The 20,950-nt window shown below is 51.5% G+C and overlaps 1 protein-coding gene across 2 annotated transcripts in view; it reads right to left on the reverse strand.

Moving 5' to 3' along the window:
- The window catches only part of SLC39A7 (solute carrier family 39 member 7), a 36,994-nt gene that overhangs the window by 8,071 nt on the left and 7,973 nt on the right, over window positions 1–20,950 (reverse strand). For both annotated transcript variants that reach the window (XM_069241894.1, XM_069241895.1), the window contains exons 2-7: window positions 11,938–12,344; window positions 9,498–9,666; window positions 8,909–8,989; window positions 8,446–8,580; window positions 7,959–8,102; window positions 7,317–7,513 (exon numbers count right to left, since the gene is read on the reverse strand). In XM_069241894.1, coding sequence (XP_069097995.1) covers window positions 7,317–7,513; window positions 7,959–8,102; window positions 8,446–8,580; window positions 8,909–8,989; window positions 9,498–9,666; window positions 11,938–12,336 — 1,125 coding nt within the window. In that variant the 5' untranslated portion in view covers window positions 12,337–12,344. The remainder of the gene's footprint in view (window positions 1–7,316; window positions 7,514–7,958; window positions 8,103–8,445; window positions 8,581–8,908; window positions 8,990–9,497; window positions 9,667–11,937; window positions 12,345–20,950) is intronic.

Raw genomic sequence — 20,950 nt, forward strand, 5'->3', positions numbered from 1 at the left:
GGCTGTCTCACCACCTTTCCCCATGGGAGGTTTTGTGACCCCTTTCTTTTGGTCACCCCCTGTGGAAGTTTTGGACACCCTAGTCTTGACCCAATGGTCCGCCTTCTTTCCCAATTCTTGGGGAGAAATTGGTCCTAGGTCCACCAGATGCTGATGCAGTTTATCATTGAAACAATTACTTAATAGGTGTTCTTTCACAAATAAATTGTACAGCCCATCATAATCATTTACACCATTGCCTTGAATCCAACCATCTAGTGTTTTTACTGAGTAGTCTACAAAGTCAACCCAGGTCTGGCTCGAGGATTTTTGAGCCCCCCTGAATCTAATCCTATACTCCTCAGTGGAGAATCCAAAGCCCTCAATCAGGGTACCCTTCATGAGGTCATAAGATTCTGCATCTTTTTTAGAGAGTGTGAGGAGTCTATCCCTACACTTTCCTGTGAACATTTCCCAAAGGAGAGCACCCCAGTGAGATTTGTTCACTTTTCTGGTTTCACAAGCCCTCTCAAAAGCTGTGAACCATTTGGTGATGTCATCACCATCTTCATATTTTGTTACAATCCCTTTGGGGATTTTCAACATGTCAGGAGAATCTCTGACCCTATTTATGTTGCTGCCACCATTGATGGGTCCTAGGCCCATCTCTTGTCTTTCCCTTTCTATGGCTAGGATCTGTTTTTCCAAAGCCAATCTTTTGGCCATCCTGGCTAACTGGATGTCCTCTTCACTGGAGTTATCCTCAGTGATTTCAGAGAGGCTGGACCCTCCTGTGAGGGAGCCAGTATCTCTGACTATTATTTTTGGAGTCAGGGCTTGAGAAGCCCTGTTCTCCCTAGATAGGACTGGTGGAGGGGATTCTTCCTCCAGTTCACTATCATCCTCCTCTGCGTTATCCACAGAGGGGTTGGCTCTATCATGCTCTGCCAACAGCTCCTGGATCTGTACTTTGGTAGGTCTGGAGCCCATTGTTATTTTTCTTATGTTACAGAGTGACCTTAGCTCTTTCATCTGGAGATGGAGGTAAGGTGTGGTGTCGAGTTCCACCACATTCATCTCTGTACTAGACATTATTCTTCTAAAAGTTGGAATGCTTTTAAGAATCTAAAACTAGTTCTAGAATCTAATTCAAACTTTTACAAACTTTTAAACTCTAAAAGAAATGCTAACAGGGACTAACACAAGGCCCTAGCAGGACTTTAAAGAATTTAGAAAACTTTTCAAATTGCAAAAATCTATTTCTAATGACAATTTTGGAATTTGTCGTGTGATCAGGTATTGGCTGAGTAGTCCAGCAAATGCAAAGTCTTGTACCCCACCGCTGATCCACCAATGTAGGAAGTTGGCTCTCTGTATGTGCTATTTCAAAGTAAGGAATAGCATGCACAGAGTCCAAGGGTTCCCCTTAGAGGTAAAATAGTGGTAAAAAGAGATAATACTAATGCTCTATTTTGTGGTAGTGTGGTCGAGCAGTAGGCTTATCCAAGGAGTAGTGTTAAGCATTTGTTGTACATACACACAGAGACAAATCCAGCCAATAGGTTTTGTTATAGAAAAATATCTTTTCTTAGTTTATTTTAAGAACCACAGGTTCAAATTTTACATGTAATAGCTCTTTTGAAAAGTATTGCATGTAAGTACTCTAGGAACTTTGAATCATTACTTTAGCAGGTATACTTTTTACATAAAACACAATAAGCTGTTTTAAAAGTGGACACAGTGCAATTTTCACAGTTCCTGCGGGAGGTAAGTTATTGTTAGTTTCAACAGGTAAGTAAGGCACTTACAGGTTTCAGTTTTTGGTCCAAGGTAGCCCACCGTTGGGGGTTCAGAGCAACCCCAAAGTTATCACACCAGCAGCTCAGGGCCGGTCAGGTGCAAAGGTCAAAGAGGTGCCCAAAACACATAGGCTATAATGGAGAGAAGGGGGTGCCCCGGTTCCAGTCTGCCAGCAGGTAAGTACCCGCGTCTTCGGAGGGCAGACCAGGGGGGTTTTGTAGGGCACCGGGGGGGACACAAAGTAGCACAGAAAGTACACCCTCAGCAGCGCGGGGGCGGCCGGGTGCAGTGTGCAAACACGCGTCGGGTTTCCTTCAGTTTTCAATGGGAGACCAAGGGGTCTCTTCAGCGATGCAGGCAGGCAAGGGGGGGGCTCCTCGGGGTAGCCACCACCTGGGCAAGGGAGAGGGCCTCCTGGGGGTCACTCCTGCACAGAAGTTCCGTTTCTTTAGGGGCTGGGGGCTGCGGGTGCAGGGTCTTTTCCAGACGTCGGGAAATGGAGTTCAGACAGTCGCGGTCAGGGGGAGCCTGGGGATTCCCTCTGCAGGCGTCGCTGTGGGGGTTCAGGGGGGACAACTTTGGTTACTCACAGTCGTAGAGTCGCCGGAGGGTCCTCCCCGAGTTGGTTGTTCTCCACCAGTCGAGTCGGGTCGCCGGGTGCAGTGTTGCAAGTCTCACGCTTCTTGCGGGGAGTTGCAGGGGTCTTTAAATCTGCTCCTTGTAACAAAGTTGCAGTTCTTTTGGAGCAGGGCCGCTGTCCTCGGGAGTTTCTTGTCTTTTTCGAAGCAGGGCAGTCCTCAGAGGATTCAGAGGTCGCTGGTCCCTTGGAAAGCGTCGCTGGAGCAGGTTCTTTGGAAGGCAGGAGACAGGCCGGTAAGTCTGGGGCCAAGGCAGTTGGTGTCTTCTGTTCTTCCTCTGCAGGGGTTTGTCAGCTCGGCAGTCCTTCTTCTTGTAGTTGCAGGAATCTAATTTCTAGGTTCAGGGAGATCCCTTAAATACTAAATTTAAGGGCGTGTTTAGGTCTGGGGGGTTAGTAGCCAATGGCTACTAGCCCTGAGGGTGAGTACACCCTCTTTGTGCCTCCTCCCAAGGGGAGGGGGTCACATCCCTAATCCTATTGGGGGAATCCTCCATCTGCAAGATGGAGGATTTCTAAAAGTTAGAGTCACTACAGCTCAGGACACCTTAGGGGCTGTCCTGACTGGCCAGTGACTCCTCCTTGTTGCTTTCTTTGTTCCCTCCAGCCTTGCCGCCAAAAGTGGGGGCCGTGGCCGGAGGGGGCGGGCAACCCCACTAAGCTGGAGTGCCCTGCTGTGCTGTGACAAAGGGGTGAGCCTTTGAGGCTCACCGCCAGGTGTTACAGCTCCTGCCTGGGGGAGGTGTTAGCATCTCCACCCAGTGCAGGCTTTGTTACTGGCCTCAGAGTGACAAAGGCACTCTCCCCATGGGGCCAGCAACATGTCTCTAGTGTGGCAGGCTGCTGGAACCAGTCAGCCTACACAGATAGTCGGTTAGGTTTCAGGGGGCACCTCTAAGGTGCCCTCTGTGGTGTATTTTACAATAAAATGTACACTGGCATCAGTGTGCATTTATTGTGCTGAGAAGTTTGATACCAAACTTCCCAGTTTTCAGTGTAGCCATTATGGTGCTGTGGAGTTCGTGTAAAACAGACTCCCAGACCATATACTCTTATGGCTACCCTGCACTTACAATGTCTAAGGTTTTGCTTAGACACTGTAGGGGCACAGTGCTCATGCACTGGTACCCTCACCTATGGTATAGTGCACCCTGCCTTAGGGCTGTAAGGCCTGCTAGAGGGGTGTCTTACCTATACTGCATAGGCAGTGAGAGGCTGGCATGGCACCCTGAGGGGAGTGCCATGTCGACTTACTCATTTTGTTCTCACTAGCACACACAAGCTGGTAAGCAGTGTGTCTGTGCTGAGTGAGGGGTCTCCAGGGTGGCATAATACATGCTGCAGCCCTTAGAGACCTTCCCTGGCATCAGGGCCCTTGGTACCAGAGGTACCAGTTACAAGGGACTTATCTGGATGCCAGGGTGTGCCAATTGTGGAATCAAAAGTACAGGTTAGGGAAAGAACACTGGTGCTGGGGCCTGGTTAGCAGGCCTCAGCACACTTTCAATTCAAAACATAGCATCAGCAAAGGCAAAAAGTCAGGGGGTAACCATGCCAAGGAGGCATTTCCTTACAGTGTGGGTAGCTGCAGCACCGTGGCCTGCGGAGAGGAAATGTATACAGAGTATCAGGGTTTGGTGTGAGTAGCTGCAGCATTGTGGCAAGCGGAGAGGAAATATATACAGAGTACCAGGTTTGGTGTGGGTAGCTGCAGCACCGTGGCCTGTGGAGAGGAAATATATACAGAGTATCAGGGTTTGGTGCAAATAGCTGCAGCACTGTGGCGAGGAAATATATACAGAGTATTGGGGTTTGGTGCGGGTACCTGCAGCACCGTGGCCTGCGGAGAGGAAATATATACAGAGTATCAGGGTTTGGTGTGAGTAGCTGCAGCATCGTGGCCTGCGGAGAGGAAATATATAAAGAGTACCAGGTTTAGTGGGGGTAGCTGCAGCACCGTGGCCTGCGGAGAGGAAATAAATACAGAGTATCGGGGTTCAGTGCGAGTAGCTGCAGCATCGTGGCCTGCAGAGAGGAAATATATACAGAGTATCAGGGTTTGGTGCGAGTAGCTGCAGCACCGTGGCCTGCGGAGAGGAAATATATAAAGAGTATCAGGGTTTGCTGTGAGTAGCTGCAGCACTGTGGCCTGCGGAGAAGAAATATACACAGAGTATCAGGGTTTGGTGCGAGAAGCTGCAGCATCGTGGCCTGCGGAGAGGAAATATATACAGAGTATCGGGGTTCAGTGCGAGTAGCTGCAGCATCGTGGCCTGCGGAGAGGAAATATATACAGAGTATCAGGGTTTGGTGTGGGTAGCTGCAGCCCCATGGCCTGCAGAGAGGAAATATATACAGAGTATCGGGGTTTGGTGTGGGTAGCTGCAGCACCGTGGCCTGCGGAGAGGAAATGTATACAGAGTATCAGGGTTTGGTGTGAGTAGCTGCAGCATCGTGGCCTGCGGAGAGGAAATATATACAGAGTACCAGGTTTGGTGCGGGTAGCTGCAGCACCGTGGCCTGTGGAGAGGAAATATATACAGAGTATCAGGGTTTGGTGCAAATAGCTGCAGCACTGTGGCCTGTGGAGAGGAAATATATACAGAGTATCAGGGTTTGGTGTGAGTAGCTGCAGCATCGTGGCCTGCGGAGAGGAAATATATACAGAGTACCAGGTTTGGTGCGAGAAGCTGCAGCACCGTGGCCTGTGGAGAGGAAATATATACAGAGTATCAGGGTTTGGTGCAAATAGCTGCAGCACTGTGGCCTGTGGAGAGGAAATATATACAGAGTATCAGGGTTTGGCGTGATTAACTACAGCACCATGGCCTGCGGAGAGGAAATATTTACAGAATATCAGGGTTTGGTGCGAGTAGCTGCAGCACCGTGGCCTGTGGAGAGGAAATATACAGAGTATCAGGGTTTGGTGCGAGTAGCTGCAGCACCGTGGCCTGCGGAGAGGAAATATATAGAGAGTATCAGGGTTTGGTGCGAGTAGCTGCAGCATCCTGGCCTGCGGAGAGGAAATATACAGAGTATCAGGGTTTGGCGCGGGTAGCTGCAGCATCGTGGCCTGCGGAGAGGAAATATACAGAGTATCAGGGTTTGGCGCGGGTAGCTGCAGCATCGTGGCCTGCGGAGAGGAAATATACAGAGTATCAGGGTTTGGCGCGGGTAGCTGCAGCATCGTGGCCTGCGGAGAGGAAATATACAGAGTATCATGGTTTGGTGCGAGTAGCTGCAGCATCGTGGCCTGCAGAGAGGAAATATACAGAGTATCAGGGTTTGGCGCGGGTAGCTGCAGCATCGTGGCCTGCAGAAAGGAAATATACAGAGTATCAGGGTTTGGTGCGAGTAGCTGCAGCACCGTGGCCTGTGGAGAGGAAATATACAGAGTATCAGGGTTTGGTGCGGGTAGCTGCAGCATCGTGGCCTGCAGAAAGGAAATATACAGAGTATCAGGGTTTGGTGCGAGTAGCTGCAGCACCGTGGCCTGTGGAGAGGAAATATACAGAGTATCAGGGTTTGGTGCGAGTAGCTGCAGCACCGTGGCCTGTGGAGAGGAAATATACAGAGTATCAGGGTTTGGTGCGAGTAGCTGCAGCACCGTGGCCTGCGGAGAGGAAATATACAGAGTATCAGGGTTTGGCGCGGGTAGCTGCAGCATCGTGGCCTGCAGAGAGGAAATATACAGAGTATCATGGTTTGGTGCGAGTAGCTGCAGCATCCTGGCTAAGTAAAAAAAAAAGGAGGCTGAGAAGTTCAGGGTGAGATGAGCGCTGCTGGAGCTCCTTAGCCTGGTAGAAGAATGACACATGCAAGGCCAGAGGGTTTGGGTCATGTGAGTGCTGCAGCGCTATAACTTGGGGAGAAAGAAAAATGGGACCAGAGAATCAGGGTTTCCTATGAGCACAATAACTTCCAGTGTGTAGATCAGGAGAGTGTCAGTAAACAGTGGAAAACCTGCAGCACCTCAACTGTAGGGAGGGAGGACAGGGATAACGCAGATAAAACCGAGGTGTTGAGGAGGCAAACCCATGGCTTGAATTGTGCTGCCTTCTGGATGGGCCCCTCCTGTACCAGATGATTCTGTGCAAGTCAGGGCCCAGAAACCCATTTTCAGTACTTGTTTGTAAATGCTCCTACCATGTGAAGATCTGAAGGACAATGTTACCATGTCAGAATGAAGGCGGCTAAAGATGGGCCATATTGCAATCAGAGGATCACAAGTGGTCTTCCATTCAGGGGCATATCAAATTATATCAACGTTCCAGAGCCGGAGCTCTTCCCACGCTACACTCGCGACTATCCTCAAACTGGGCCGGCCCGCTGCAGCTTCTCGCTGTTATCAGCCAAAGCCTGGAAGTCTCTTCCAGTGCACCTCAGGTCTATTGCTTGCGAGTTTGCGATGGCTCTTCAGTCAGGAGTTCCAACCTTTTCTTGTCCTCACTCTACTTCTCATTATTCAGGGGCTGCCACTGGATAATCAGTCCAAGTGGTGAATGAGTATTTTTAGCAGCACAGTGTAAGTATATACAAGTGCGAGGATTCTCCTGCTCAGAAGTGTTTCTGGTCTCAAGGGACCATTGGTGCGGCACCACAAAAGGATGAGTGACAGAGAGGTGATGCTGCAGCTTGACCTGAAGTCCAAGCGACAACCGGATTAAAGTGCGACTAAGTCTGTGAGGGAATAATCAAAAGCACTCAGACTGAGGTGCATGCACAAATCAATATAGGGAAATTTGTAGAGGGTGAGTGGTTACTGCACGAACTCCAGAGACGCATAAGGGGGGATTTGTACATAGCAAAATGAGGAAAGAGAAGGCAGTATACAGCACATACAAGATACAGCTGGCAACTTACAGCATCCCAGAACAAAACAGCAAACAGCCACCCCTACCTTCTTCTTGGTGCAACCGGACTGCACCAAGATAGCAAAGTCTCCTATCTCATGGGGAACCTCGTGCAGCAGGATGGTGATCGTGGTGACAATGCCAACGTTGGTGCTGACCAAGAAGGAGGCGCCAATAGCCAGGCCGTCGGTGAAGTTATGAGTGAAGTCAGCAGCAAGGTTCAGGTAGCCCGATACCTTCATTTCTGAAGTTAGAAGGAAAGGTGGCGATGAGATTGTCACATTGGAAAAAATGTCTTTGCTACATGGTCCCCGTTAGAAGACTTTCATCCAAATATCAACCATTCCATCAATACTGCTACTACAGCCTCTTCCACAGAAGTCACCGATCACAGCTAGAACCAACAACCCACCACCTTACGTAGGCTCTGTATATGCTCCTGGAAATCATCACTGTCCTTACAACAAATACCTTCTTCAAAAATACAGCCACTTATCCCCCTGTGCATGGCCCACTCAATGGCTCAATCTACCACCCACCAACAACCACACTATAGGCGCGTAACGAACAGCCATACACTGGCACTGATTTCCAGACACCTTCACACGCCTTTTGGTACAGAGGTATGCAAGAGAAGGCCTCATCGTAAATCTGAGCCCTGTGCTAGGCCTTGGTTCCAGTCCTCTCACCGCTTCCTGGCGCTGCCTCCTTTGGCTTCGGAGCTGTTTTCTTGGACTTGTCTGCAGCGCTGCCCTTCTTCCTCTGTCTCACACCATCCGCTGTGTTATCAGGGCCATCACCATCATCCTCTTCGGCTGAGCTCACCTTTGCACCTGTGTGAGTAAGACAATGCATTTTGTTTGCACCACAGAAGCCCTGCAGCAATACTCTGAATAAAGGAATAGGCCGTAGCTTCCTAAGCCATCAACAACAAGGAGAAACATACGGAGCCTCCACTCAAGGAGATATTGGGAAGCGCAATCATTAGCGACCAGAAAGTACTGCAGCTGAGCACCATTTAACATGTTTATCAGGAAAAAATAACAAAGGTAGAGTCAGATGGTAAGTGGAGTGTAAGTGACCCCAGGAGGGCTGCTGCGGGTGGTCTCCCTAACTTTGTTACAAATATAACAGGTGCATTGTTTCCTGAAAGGGACTGCAGCCTTTAGTACATACCATCCGCGTGAGTATGGCTGTGCCCATGGCTATGGCCGCCCTTCACATGTCGCACAAACTTCTCCACCACCAGGAAGGCCACGATTCCAGCCAGGACCCAAAGACCCACTGACATCATCTGGAGGTGATCCTGACCTGAGGGTGCATTGGAGCAAAATAAAAACTCATATGAAAAACCAAGAGAAAAGTAGACGCCAGCTTAAGAGCTGTAAAATATACCACACGTTCTTGGTTAACCAGCCATCCAACTCAAACATGTTCTGATAATGTGCTACTTAACCCTCCACCATCTTTATGTCGCCCATTAACCGACTACCCTTGTGCATATGGGGAAGCAACAGCTATCACAACAGACCCAAGAGGGCCCGGAAGATAAAGATCTGCATTGATGGAAAACAAGAGGACCAGAGGAGACACCGAGTGTTGCAGCCATGAGCCCAAGTGCCGCTGTAAGCCATTTTACCTCCATGAGAGTGTCCATGGCCGTGAAAATCATCTTTGGCGTGGGAGTGACTGCCACCTTCTTCCTGGCTGGAATGCGGCACTAGGAAGAGAAAGGCAATTGGGTCAAGACAGGCGTATTACCTTACAGAAAAACTCCCACAACAACAGCGTCCCAGCAGGCGACATCTGACCAGGTCTACAGATACGCTGAGGAAGAAGCTCTGCTGAATGGTGGAAAGGGGTTGGAGCCATTGTGGAACAGGGGATTCTTTGAAATCCACAAGCCACTGAGAGGCTTGGGTTTCTAACCATTAATCACGACAGCCTCTAGGGTAACCTACTGTAATAAGACTATTAAACACACATTTTTATCCCAAAAATATAAGAAACAGTTTAATGAAATTTTAGTAAGTTGCCAACAGAATGTTGATTTTCTTAGCAATACAAATCAGAAAGTGTGGTGTTCACTGTACTGACACTGCCCCTACCCCATACTAGAGGGCCACCATATTTCTAGGTTACAGCTCCCAGGTGCTTAACACTCTAGTCTTCTCCCTGGTACAGGAAACACTTCTTGGGGAGAGCCTTCTGACACAGGAGGTACTCACCGAGGGCATGTGGGATAAGATGGAGAAAAGCATCGCCCAGGAGCCCCCCTGAGGCAAAGCTGAGCAGCAGTTTGAGCAAGGACTGGTGCTTGGAAGTGTTGGACTCCACAGGAATGAGGAAGAGAATGAAGAAGGGGGCAGCACTGATCAGCAACGTTGCACCAATGGCCTGGGGAGAGGCAAAAAAATACAGCACTGAGATTGGCCCATTCATATAAACCAAGCAGTGAGCAAGGTAGGCTGATGGGTTCTTCTGCCACACAAGTAAGCGCTTCCAGGGCGTACCACACATACAGAGACAGCCATCGAGCCCTCAGAGACTGGGGAAGGTCAGTCTAGGTGACTATTGACATGTCTGCACTAAAACACAAGCACTTGTACCAGGGGTCTCCAACCCTTCATTAAGAGAGCTACTTAAGATCAATACAAATCATCCTGAGCTACTAATATCATTAGTTTTGTATACCTTTACATGGGCAATACATCAAAAAAACATAGCTTATACACCCCTCAAAGTTAAGTAATATTAGTAATAAGCCTTCCCAGTGCCACATGAGTTATCACTCAAACATCATATTCAAATGTATTGTGGACATTCAACTATCAGCTTATCAGTCCTGGAAATACACACATTTTCATTTCAAATACATATTTTTCAATTTTTGTATACATACAATAATTCAGTCAAGCAAAGGCTTCTAATTTAGTAGGCTGGACTGGACACATGTCAGGTACTTCTAGTAGCCGGGGAGCTACCAGCAGCTCACGAGCTACTCGTTGGAGAAGCCAGACTTGTACACTTCCACGCAAGGCCTCTTTCTAGGCATCACCTTTCAGTCTTAAAGAAAGAAACCAACGGTGAAAGGGAACATTAACAATCCTATTGAATGCTTGCCCTCGAGAGGAGGCACTTTGAAGCATGAACACACAAATTTATGCTCATTCCACAGTCAGTCTGACCTCGAAAGCAGTCCTGTTGGGGCCAGGAAAGAATATCGCTCAATGCTCAGACACTTCTGGGCTGCCTTTGAAAGATTAAATTTTAATGGCATCACAAGCAGATTTTCTTTCAACGGCTGGTCCAGACAGCATAATATTTAGACACTACATCTAGGGACTAGAGAGTTCAGACTCTACTCATCTGGCCCAATGCAGCGACACGAAAGACATACAGTGGTTCCTTGTGGCATATGTAAAAATATTTAGATATTTGTAAATAGAACAAAGACCTCGCCAAATGTAAATGCAAGCTTAGGCCATGCAGTGAAAGCAACAATGGATAGTTGATGCCACAGAAGGGAAAGTGCTCAAGTGAGCACAGGTGTATGAAGAGCAAAAGGTACAACATGTGTACATGCAAAGTATGAAAATGGACCACACAGGCTCAAAGTACCAGTAAACAAATGATCAGAAGTAACAGTACAACCCAAACGAATCAGGTTTTTTAATGGATCCATATGGATTTAAATACTGATTTGAAGAGTCATCATCATCAGAACAGATTATTGTGCAGAAGTAAAGGTAAAAGGGCTGAATGGTCCCTGTGATAAGGAGCATAAAATTCTGAAAGAACTGAATAAATATATTGTACTAACAGTACCACCCAGCTGACATTTGGGGGCACATTTTGTCTCAGAACAAAGAAAAGCACAGACAGCGGTCCCACAGCAACCAGCATACACAACCCTAGACACTCAACAGAAAATTCTGCGGTTGAGAATCTGAATTCTGCAAGCAGTGGTTGCTTCAATAACCGAGCCTGCAGCGCTGCCACGGTCAGTAGAGTCAGTCCACTGTCTTCACAAGCAGACATTATTAGGTTTACTATTTTCCAAATATCTTCAATCTATCCTGCAAGGAGTCAGTGTATATGTTTCGGCTCTACTGGCCCAGGTGGTTGCCGGGCTGCACTAGATGCTATTGTGCCCAGTGCTGATGCAGGCAGGAGTCCTGCTCTCATACCAGTTTCTGATCCAGTATAAGATGGACTGTACTATACAGTGCTACACGCTTTTCATTAGTGCTTCAACGCGATGGAAATTACAAATGTTACTGTAACCTCATTTATGGTACTCAATTTGACAACCTCAGAAGGATGGAAGGCAATCTGCCCATAGGATTCAAACTCATGACCTCCAGAACACAGCATATTGTTAGGGGTCAGCTTACTGAGCCATACCGTCAGCATAAATCAGTTCATTATTTCTTTCTGGGTTTAGAACAGACAACCAACAGTCCTGGATTAGGCTAGCCCTCTTGCATGGGGATGGAACCAGCACTTAGGACTAAAAGATACTCAAACTCTGAGACAAACCACATATTTTACTACAAATCATGAACTACAGCAGGACAGTGAATGAAAGAAGAGCACCAGGGACAGAAGCAAAGTAAAAGTATGAAGATAGCAGAAAATAAAGATATACTGAGAGGTAATACTAACATGTGTCCACAGCTCCACTGGATCCAGCTTTTCCTTCCCTGACAGCTGCTGTGGAGTCTCCTCTGAAGTTTTTCGGCTGCGACTCGGTGCTTGTGCTCTATCAGAATGCCCTTGATGTGTGTGGCTGTGCCCATGGTGAAGATCCTCATGGGAGTGGCCATGGTGGGCATGGCTGTGTCCATGGTGCAGGTCTTCGTGGGAGTGTCCATGGTGTTCATGGCTGTGTCCGTGATGAGGCTCCGCGTGAGCGTGACCATGTTGGGCATGACTGTGTCCATGGTGAAGATCTTCATGGGAGTGGCCTTGTCCGCTAGCAGTTTGACTCAGCACAGCACAAGTCACAAGGGCTGTACCTATGGCACACAGCCATGCTCTCCTTCTGCCAACTGATGCTGCCATTCCTTAGACTGAGGAGAAAGAAGCTATTAGCAAAGGCGAGAAGTACCAGAAATTGATTAACAAGTCCCATCCTTAAAATTCTCTGACTAATGTAAAAGCCCACCCTTGTGCACACTAAATGCACACTAAATACACCATGAACTGATCTTGAAGCATGAGGAGGTATCTGCGACCTATGCTGTCGAGCAAATAAGTAAATTACCCCTGACCCACAGTAGTGGAGAGATACTGGTGAAGAAGCGACCCATGAGCGATAGGTGACTGCACAGACAGTATCATCAGTAAAGGCTATACACTCAGTAACGTGCAGAAAGCTCCAGGCTGAGCCAGCTCAACCAAACCTCAGACAGGTGCCCCACTGCCTAGGAGCTGCCATTACTCTGTGCATCACAACAGCTACTACACACTAGACCCACAATACGCTATGAGTGCACAGTGGGATTTGGCATCCTCAAACGGAGGAGCTCGAGTGGACCTGAAGAAGCAGGAAGGGACATTCAATTTATTGCTATGGTTTGCTAAGAGCAGAATCTATCATTAGTGCGGAATCACTTTCTGACCTTTAATAATGTAGCACTGTACACTACGGTCTTGCTGCTTCCAAGGTAGACAAATATTCGGTGTTACTTAATGGTATTCAGTGCACTGGCTACGAAGGATGATAGCCTATGACAGTCAAACTCGAGCCCAGCATATCACAAGTCAGTGGCAAGCACTTAGCTCACTCATTCAAGAGGCAAAGTAATGTCTGTTCATACTCCTTGCATGGTAAACATAATGGCCAATGGTGGATTTGTGACGGGCATAACATTCCTTCGAAGAGGAGTGATAAAACGCACTCCTCAAAGTAGGGCGATATTTAGCTGTGTTGTGACTATTGGAAGCATGCCGTCACTTCTAGGTCCCTGGATTCTGCAGGCCTACGAAAGATGACCAATAATCCTCAGAAGCATTTTTCAGCTCTAGCTGAGATGCCACAAGGATGTCCACCAACGACCCAATTTGAATTTGCAAATGGTTGATAACATTTGAGTTTAAGAAGATTTCACTAACATTTATAATTAATGTATTGCTGTCAGCTGACTAATTATTTTGAATTTCAACTACAGAAACAACATTATCAGTAAAACCATAGCAAGTTTGCAGAGTATATAAAACTGAGCGGCGAGACAGTTATGAAGAAAGAGATAGGACTGTCTCTACAGCATGAAAACAGCCACAGTGGTTAAACATTGTGCAGAGAGTGTCTTTTAAAATAGCATGTCTAGCACACACGGCCTTCTATACGGAAAGGCCCATCAGTTCCTTCAGATGGGCTGCAAAGATGCATACCAGGCCGTTCTCTGCGATCCGGCGAAGCTCTGCTACCAAAATTCCAAGGGACCACTCAGAGTAGAAAGGTGGGACATTTTGCTCTGTTTTTAACCCTGAAGTTGTAGAATAACCTCCCCGGGAAGCTCAAAACTGAAGCCAACTACTGGAGGTTTCATGAGATCTTGAAGACCTGGTTATTTCGGCAGACTTAAATAGTTATTCAGCTGGTTAGCGCCAGGACACCCTTGTAGGGTAACAGTAGCGCTTTATAAATACATATCATACTCATTAGCAAGCCTAAAGTATGCGTAAATTAGAATGGGCATGTCTGAAAAGGACTCAATCTGTCCAACTAATTTCAGAACTGAAAAACTATACCATTTATGTGGGGTGTCTGCATTGTTTACCCCTGGTGTCCACCATTCGGAAGCTCAAATATTTATGATATTCTTTCTGGTGGGGCATTGGTCGAAAACTAGGGCAGGTGGAATTTATACCTGTTTTTACGCTGCTCATTACCAGAATGCAAAGTGTGTTTTTCACTGGTGGAAGCCATGTGCAAAAAGGGGAGGGGGGTAGGGGGAATTAGCTATTATACAAGCAAATCAGGCACAAAAACGTTTTGGGTCACTTCACATTTTTATAAGACAGGTGTAGTAAACTGGATACAAAACATACCCAAAGCCTGCTGCAAATGCTCTTGAGATGTTTTTTTTTTAACCCTTCTACATTAGAGGCTGAAAGGTCAGAAGCAACATTCAGCCAGCACTCTCCCATCACAAGGGTACCCGCGATCCACTTGGAAGGGCAGGGAAGCGAACAGGGTGAAAGGGTTTAAGGAACATAAGTGGAGGCATGTGGCTTGGATGGAACACTGGTTGAAGTGCACTGTTATTGCATTTATATAGCGCCTACTACCTCTGGCGAGGTGCTGAAGCGCTTATGAAGAGAACAAACTTTGCGAGCTGGGGCTATTGAGGGGTTGGGGGACACTTACACTCTATGACTGGAGGCGCTGGGGACCACACGGCTCAGGAACTGACGCACCGTGCGCCTCAGCCAAGAGGGAAGTCACAGCCAGGGGCATCAGGTGGACCAGAGGTGAGGACAACAGGGACAAAGGATGCTCTGCCTGATGTCACAGGTCTGAGAGGACGACTGGCCTGAGGTCATGGCACATGGCAGGAAGCAGGCTGCACAGAGGCCACACGTGGCTGGCACAGGGGCGCACAGAAACCGCTTTGCTGGACTGAGGTTGAACAGCATGGCAGTGTTTGCAAAAAGCTGGTGGGTCTTGCAGAGAACTTATGAGACTGGAAGGAGGATGCACATAGGTCATATAGCATTGGGGGGGGGGGGGGGGGGCAGCGGTCAAATGGCTAAAGTGGGGTGAAAGAGGTACCACATGGCTGCGTCCTTACGGCTTGAATGGAAATGCACGGGGTCACACGGATATATAGGGCTGACGGGGGCTGCACAGAGTTCTGGCTGGAAGTAGGATACACAGAGGTCACATGGCTGAAGTGGGGTATCAGAGGCACCACATGGCTGGAGACGGGTGCAGAGGGCCACAGAGGTTACATGGCTGGAGAGGGACACGGAGGTTACATGGCTGGAGAGGGGGTGCAGAGGGACACGGAGGTTACATGGCTGGAGAGGGACACGGAGGTTACACGGCTGGAGGGGGGTGCAGAGGGGCACAGAGGTTACATGGCTGGAGGTGGGGGGGGTTGCAGAGGGACACAGAGGTTACATGGCTGGAGGGGGGGTGCAGAGGGACACAGAGGCTACATGGCTGGAGGGGGGGTGCAGAGGGGCACAGAGGTTACATGTACATGGCTGGAGGGGGGGTGCAGAGGGACACAGAGGTTACATGGCTGGAGGGGGGGTGCAGAGGGGCACAGAGGTTACATGGCTGGAGGGGGGGTGCAGAGGGGCACAGAGGTTACATGGTTGGAGAGGGGTGCAGAGGGGCACAGAGGTTACATGGTTGGAGAGGGGTGCAGAGGGACACAGAGGTTACATGGCTGGAGAGGGGTGCAGAGGTTACATGGCTGGAGAGGGGTGCAGAGGGCCACAGAGGTTACATGGCTGGAGGGGGTGTGCAGAGGGGCACAGTGGTTACATGGCTGGAGAGGGGTGCTGAGGGACACAGAGGTTACTTGGCTGGAGACGGCTGCAGAGGGACACAGAGGTTACATGGCTGGAGACGGCTGCAGAGGGACACAGAGGTTACATGGCTGGAGAGGGGTGCAGAGGGACACAGAGGTTACATGGCTGGAGAGGGGTGCAGAGGGACACAGAGGTTACATGGCTGGAGAGGGGTGCAGAGGGGCACAGAGGTTACATGGTTGGAGAGGGGTGCAGAGGGACACAGAGGTTACATGGCTGGAGAGGGGTGCAGAGGGACACAGAGGTTACATGGCTGGAGGGGGGGTGCAGAGGGACACAGAGGTTACATGGCTGGAGAGGGGTGCAGAGGGCCACAGAGGTTACATGGCTGGAAAGGGGTGCAGAGGGCCACAGAGGTTACATGGCTGGAGAGGGGTGCAGAGGGCCACAAAGGTTACATGGCTGTAGGGGGGGTGCAGAGGGACACAGAGGTTACATGGCTGGAGGGGGGGTGCAGAGAGACACAGAGGTTACATGGCTGGAGGGGGGGGTGCAGAGAGACACAGAGATTACATAGCTGGAGGGGGGGTGCAGAGAGACAGAGATTACATAGCTGGAGGGGGGTGCAGAGAGACACAGAGATTACATGGCTGGAGAGGGGTGCAGAGGTTACATGGTTAGAGAGGGGTGCAGAGGGACACAGAGGTTACATGGTTGGAGAGGGGTGCAGAGGGACACAGAGGTTACATGGCTGGAGAGTGGTGCACAGGGGCACAGAGGTTACATGGCTGAAGAGTGGGGCACAGAGGTTACATGGCTGGAGAGTGGTGCACAGGGGCACAGAGGTTACATGGCTGAAGAGTGGGGCACAGAGGTTACATGGCTGAAGAGGGGTGTGCAGGGGCACAGAGGTTACATGGCTGAAGAGGGGTGCACAGGGGCATAAAGGTTACATGGCTGTAGGGGGGGTGCAGAGGGACACAGAGGTTACATGGCTGGAGAGTGGTGCACAGGGGCACAGAGGTTACATGGCTGAAGAGTGGGGCACAGAGGTTACATGGCTGGAGAGTGGTGCACAGGGGCACAGAGGTTACATGGCTGAAGAGTGGGGCACAGAGGTTACATGGCTGAAGAGGGGTGTGCAGGGGCACAGAGGTTACATGGCTGAAGAGGGGTGCACAGGGGCACAGAGGTTACATGGCTGGAGAGGGGTGCAGCAGTTACATGGCTGGAGAGGGGTGCAGAGGGCCACAGAGGTTACATGGCTGGGGGAGGGTGCAGAGGGGCACAGTGGTTACATGGCTGGAGAGGGGTGCTGAGGGACACGGAGGTTACTTGGCTGGCGAGGGGTGCTGATGGACACATAGGTTACATGGCTGGAGAGGGGTGCAGAGGGGCACAAAGGTTACATGGCTGAAGAGGGGTGCAGAGGGGCACAAAGGTTACATGGCTGAAGAGGGGTGCAGAGGGGCACAAAGGTTACATGGCTGAAGAGGGGTGCAGAGGGGCACAAAGGTTTCATGGCTGAAGAGGGGTGCAGGGGTTACATGGCTGGAGAGGGGTGCAGAGGGCCACAGAGGTTACATGGCTGGGGGGGGGGTGCAGAGGGGCACAGAGGTTACATGGCTGGAGAGGGGTGCTGAGGGACACGGAGGTTACTTGGCTGGAGAGGGGTGCTGAGGGACACGGAGGTTACATGGCTGGAGACGGCTGCAGAGGGACACAGAGGTTACATGGTTGGAGAGGGGTGCAGAGGACACATAGGTTACATGGCTGGAGAGGGGGTGCAGAGGGGCACAGAGGTTACATGGCTGGAGAGGGGTGCTGAGGGACACGGAGGTTACTTGGCTGGAGAGGGGTGCTGAGGGACACAGAGGTTACATGGCTGGAGACGGCTGCGGAGGACACAGAGGTTACATGGCTGGAGAGCGGTGCAGAAGGACACAGAGGTTACATGGCTGGAGAGCGGTGCAGAGGGACACAGAGGTTACATGGCTGGAGAGCGGTGCAGAGGGACACAGAGGTTACATGGCTGGAGAGCGGTGCAGAGGGACACAGAGGTTACATGGCTGGAGAGCGGTGCAGAGGGACACAGAGGTTACATGGCTGGAGAGCGGTGCAGAGGGACACAGAGGTTACATGGCTGGAGAGCGGTGCAGAGGGACACAGAGGTTACATGGCTGGAGAGCGGTGCAGAGGGACACAGAGGTTACATGGCTGGAGAGCGGTGCAGAGGGACACAGAGGTTACATGGCTGGAGAGCGGTGCAGAGGGACACAGAGGTTACATGGCTGGAGAGGGGTGCAGAAGGACACAGAGGTTACATGGCTAGCAAGGGGTGCACAGGGACACAGAGGTTACATGGGTGCAGAGGGACACAGGAGTTACATGGCTGGAGAGGGGTGCAGAGTGCCACAGATGTTAAATGGTTGGAGAGGGGTGCACAGGGGCACAGAGGTTCCGTGGCTGGAAGGGAGGGGTGCAGAGGGACACAGGTTACCTGGCTGGAGGGGGGGTGCAGAGGGACACAGGTTACCTGGCTGGAGGGGGGGTGCAGAGGGACACAGGTTACCTGGCTGGAGGGGGGGTGCAGAGGGACACAGGTTACCTGGCTGGAGGGGGGGTGCAGAGGGACACAGGTTACCTGGCTGGAGGGGGGGTGCAGAGGGACTCAGAGGTTACATGGCTGGAGGGGGGGTGCAGAGGGACTCAGAGGTTACATGGCTGGAGGGGGGGGTGCAGAGGGACACAGAGGTTACATGGCTGGAGGGGGGGTGCAGAGGGACACAGAGGTTACATGGCTGGAGGGGGGGTGCACAGGGACACAGAGGTTACATGGCTGGAGGGGGGGTGCAGAGGGCCACAGAGGTTACATGGCTGGAGAGGGGGTGCAGAGGGCCACAGAGGTTACATGGCTGGAGAGGGGTGCTGAGGGCCACAGAGGTTACATGGCTGGAGGGGGGGGTGCAGAGGGCCACAGAGGTTACATGGTTGGAGGGGGTGTGCAGAAGGACACAGAGGTTACATGGCTGGAGGGGGGGTGCAGAGGGACACAGAGGTTACATGGCTGGAGGGGGGGTGCAGAGGGACACAGAGGTTACATGGCTGGAGGGGGGGTGCAGAGGGACACAGAGGTTACATGGCTGGAGGGGGTGTGCAGAGGAACACAGAGGTTACATGGCTGGAGGGGGTGTGCAGAGGAACACAGAGGTTACATGGCTGGAGAGGGGGTGCAGAGGGACACAGAGCTTACATGGCTGGAGAGGGGGTGCAGAGGGACACAGAGCTTACATGGCTGGAGACGCTGCAGAGGGACACGGAGGTTACATGGCTGGAGACGGCTGCAGAGGGACACAGAGGTTACATGGCTGGAGACGGCTGCAGAGGGACACAGAGGTTACATGGCTGGCTAGGGGTGCACAGGGACAAGGAAGTTACATGGGTGCAGAGGGACACAGGAGTTACATGGTTGGAGAAGGGTGCACAAGGGCACAGAGGTTCCGTGGCTGGAGAGGGATGCACAGGGACACAGGTTACATGGCTGGAGGGGGGTGCACAGGGACACAGGTTACATGGCTGGAGAGGGGTGCACAGGGACACAGGTTACATGGCTGGAGGGGGGTGCACAGGGACACAGGTTACATGGCGGGGGTGCACAGGGACACAGGTTACATGGCTGGAGGGGGGTGCACAGGGACACAGGTTACATGGCTGGAGGGGGGTGCACAGGGACACAGGTTACATGGCTGGAGGGGGGTGCACAGGGACACAGGTTACATGGCTGGAGGGGGGTGCACAGGGACACAGGTTACATGGCTGGAGGGGGGTGCACAGGGACACAGGTTACATGGAGGGGGTGCACAGGGACACAGGTTACATGGAGGGGGTGCACAGGGACACAGGTTACATGGCTTGAGGGGGGTGCACAGGGACACAGGTTACATGGCTTGAGGGGGGTGCACAGGGACACAGGTTACATGGAGGGGGGGTGCACAGGGACACAGGTTACATGGCTGGAGGGGGGTGCACAGGGACACAGGTTACATGGCTGGAGGGGGGTGCACAGGGACACAGGTTACATGGCTGGAGGGGGGTGCACAGGGACACAGGTTACATGGAGGGGGGTGCACAGGGACACAGGTTACATGGAGGGGGGTGCACAGGGACACAGGTTACATGGAGGGGGGTGCACAGGGACACAGGTTACATGGAGGGGGGTGCACAGGGACAGGTTACATGGCTGGAGGGGGGTGCACAGGGACACAGGTTACATGGCTGGAGGGGGGTGCACAGGGACACAGGTTACATGGCTGGAGGGGGTGCACAGGGACACAGGTTACATGGCTGGAGGGGGTGCACAGGGACACAGGTTACATGGAGGGGGGGTGCACAGGGACACAGGTTACATGGAGGGGGGGTGCACAGGGACACAGGTTACATGGCTGGAGGGGGTGCACAGGGACACAGGTTACATGGCTGGAGGGGGGTGCACAGGGACACAGGTTACATGGCTGGAGGGGGGTGCACAGGGACACAGAGGTTACATGGCAGGAGGGGGGTGCAGAGGGACACAGAGGTTACATGGCAGGAGGGGGGTGCAGAGGGACACAGAGGTTACATGGCAGGAGGGGGGGTGCAGAGGGGCACAGAGGTTACATGGCTGGAGGGGGGGTGCACAGGTTACATGGCTGGGGGGGGGTGCACAGGTTACATGGCTGGAGGGGGGGTGCACAGGGACACAGGTTACATGGCTGGAGGGGGGTGCACAGGGACACAGGTTACATGGCTGGAGGGGGGGTGCACAGGGACACAGGTTACATGGCTGGAGGGGGGGTGCAGAGGGACACAGAGGTTACATGGCTGGAGGGGGGGGTGCAGAGGGACACAGAGGTTACATGGCTGGAGGGGGGGTGCAGAGGGACACAGAGGTTACATGGCTGGAGGGGGGTGCACAGGTTACATGGCTGGAGGGGGGTGCACAGGTTACATGGCTGGAGGGGGGTGCACAGGGACACAGGTTACATGGCGGGGGGTGCACAGGGACACAGGTTACATGGCTGGAGGGGGGTGCACAGGGACACAGGTTACATGGCGGGGTGCACAGGGACACAGAGGTTACATGACTGGAGGGGGGGTGCAGAGGGGCACAGAGGTTACATGACTGGAGGGGGGGTGCAGAGGGGCACAG

The sequence above is a fragment of the Pleurodeles waltl genome, chromosome 6, assembly GCF_031143425.1.
Source record: "Pleurodeles waltl isolate 20211129_DDA chromosome 6, aPleWal1.hap1.20221129, whole genome shotgun sequence".
In the NCBI taxonomy this organism is placed as follows: Eukaryota; Metazoa; Chordata; class Amphibia; order Caudata; family Salamandridae; genus Pleurodeles; species Pleurodeles waltl.